This window comes from Procambarus clarkii, chromosome 45, assembly GCF_040958095.1.
Source record: "Procambarus clarkii isolate CNS0578487 chromosome 45, FALCON_Pclarkii_2.0, whole genome shotgun sequence".
NCBI classification, from domain to species: domain Eukaryota; kingdom Metazoa; phylum Arthropoda; class Malacostraca; order Decapoda; family Cambaridae; genus Procambarus; species Procambarus clarkii.
In genome coordinates, this window is record NC_091194.1 from 16515823 (window position 1) to 16518322 (window position 2500).

The following is a 2500-nucleotide window of genomic DNA, read 5'->3' on the forward strand; positions in this document are numbered from 1 at the left end:
GAGTTTACTGACCAACCAGTAACAACATTGTCCAGGACTAAAGTAAACTTTCAGTGTATATACACCAAGAAGCGGGGTACACCTCTAGGTGTATCCCGCCCGGTGTACCCTTGTGGCTCTGATTCTATCACAACTATTTAAGCACATTTTCCATTTAACCGGATGCAGTTCTGAGAGTTTACCACAAAGCTGAAGAAACTCACTGTCAGCTGTGATGAAGATTTCCAGTTCCAGAAGAGGGCGCCACACCTCTTCCTGGAGCGTTGTGAGCTGGTTGTGGCTGAGGTAGATCTGCCCCGAGGTCATACCTGCAGCAGCAGCAGCAGTAGTCAGTATTACTCCAGTCCCACGCAATAGCACAAATGTTCAATATAACCCATGTTTATACATCAACATTTGACTGATGCATCTGGCAACCGACTGACATAAATATTCCAACCCATCCTCCTGTGTAGATGGTAGTTTTTATAACTATGCGCACCATAGTACAAAGATTGATGTACTAAACAATTAGATAGTAGAATTTTGTCCTATTCACTTTATAAAGTTCGAAAAAATGAAGCTTAAAAACAAACGTAAATATTCCTAGGCCTAGTATAGCACACATGTACTTTATTAGGCCTCAGATATTGTGTATTAGGCCTAGGAAGGTTAGGTTAGGTTGGTTTATTTTGTCTTTGCAGCATAAATAGAAAATGTTTTTTCGTTTGTCCAAATTCAATAGTACCGATTTCTACTTTCTAATTGCGTTGTGCGTCTGTATGTGTACTATGGTCCTCATTGTTACTATAAGTACTACCAGAACAGGAGGAGGGGCTGAGTATAATAAAAATGTATATGATATACTAAAACCAGTATTTCCTCAAGCATAATCTATCTATATCAATAAGAGAAATTGTCTGTTTGTTTGTCTGTCCAGGGTGACATAAATATAGGAAATAGGGAGCCGGTCGACCGAGCGGACAGCACACTGGACTTGTGATCCTGTGGTCCTGGGTTCGATCCCAGGCGTGGCGAGAAACAATGGGCAGAGTTTCTTTCACCCTATGCCCCTGTTACCTAGCAGTAAAATAGGTATCTGGGTGTTAGCTGTCACAGGCTGCTTCCTGGGGGGTGGTGGAGGCCTGGTCGACGACCGGGCCGCGGGGACACTAAAAGCCCCGAAATCATCTCAAGATAACCTCAAGAAGAAGAAGGGTTAGATGTTTGACCAGATGTTTGGGGCTGCCTCACCCAACTTTGCAGGGAGAATGGTCTAAGGTACGGGATGGACATATGCCAGTCGGGGTCGGCACGTGCCACATTTTAAGAAATATCAGCCTTAACCAAACCCCCTTGCCACAAGGGAGTTTTCATAAAGTCTAAAATGAACTCGTAGATGTGTTTTTTGGAGTTTTTTTAAGTTACTCCCGCCGTTTACCCGTACTTTGTCATGATTTTCTGTGAAAACAATGAGCTGAATTCATTCAGGTCATAGCGATATAGTGAGTAGTGAAGATGGTTATGGTGATGAAGATAGTATATACAGAGAAGATAGTATCTAATGAAGAAGTAAGATGAGGGAAGGGTGGACAGGGGGGAAGATGAGAGGAGATGGGGAGCAAGGGGATGATGAGGGAAGAGGGAGGACTTGGGTATGATGAGAGATCGAGGCGATGAAATGGGGTAAAAAGGGAAGAGTTGTGGGAAGAGGAAGGAGAAGGGGGGAAGAGGAAAAAAGGAGAGGAAAGGTGTGAAATGGAGGAAGATGAGGGGAGAGGGAAAGGGGGGAAGGTGGAGTGGGAAGAGGAGGAGAGGGGAGGGGAGGGGAGAGGGAAGAGCAAAGTAGAGGAAGGGGGAAGAGACTGATACAGACCTGGGCACCGCCGGGTAACACCCCCTCCCCTCTAGTTTATCCATAAATGGACATTTCTGTATGTCTGTGTCTGTCCAAGGTTGGGGGCTAGATGTTTAGGCCTAGCTTCACAGTAATTGCAGTTGGGTACGTGCCCAACATGGGTGTGTCTCGATATGGCGACAAAGAAAAAGGTGTCATGTGACACTGTGTCAACCTGACTGCCACGAGAAATCTCGGAATATCATTGATTAGACCGAAAATTATTTTTATGTGTTTTTTTGGTGAAACTTTATGTTCTCGTGAACTCGAAATTAAACAAGATATAGTTCTACCTATCATACTTTGGTTGTGCAACCCGTCCTCTTGGTAGAACGTTGCATTTTGACGTATACTTTACATAAGGCCAAAAATTGTCATACTAGAAAATGGTAGCGGCTGGCAAAATTGACACACTCTCCCGTTTTCTGTTTTGGGTTCTCTGGTAGGTTAGGATAAGGGCGCTTTAGTACGACCGTTTCTTGACGTAGAGAAACTTTAGGAGGACGGGCTGGGTTGATTTTCAGTACATCAATTTATGTAAACGTCAACATTCGATGTAGATGTCAACATTTAGCAGTCTCCCTGGTGTAGTGGTAAGACACTCGCCTGGCGTTCCGCGAGCGC

General features: G+C 44.4%; 1 protein-coding gene across 1 annotated transcript in view; it reads right to left on the reverse strand.

Annotated features, from left to right (window-relative positions):
• LOC123769749 (oplophorus-luciferin 2-monooxygenase non-catalytic subunit) overlaps positions 1-2500 on the reverse strand; it is a 7566-nt gene that overhangs the window by 1781 nt on the left and 3285 nt on the right. The window contains exon 3 of the mRNA XM_045760986.2: positions 204-308. Coding sequence (XP_045616942.1) covers positions 204-308 — 105 coding nt within the window. The remainder of the gene's footprint in view (positions 1-203; positions 309-2500) is intronic.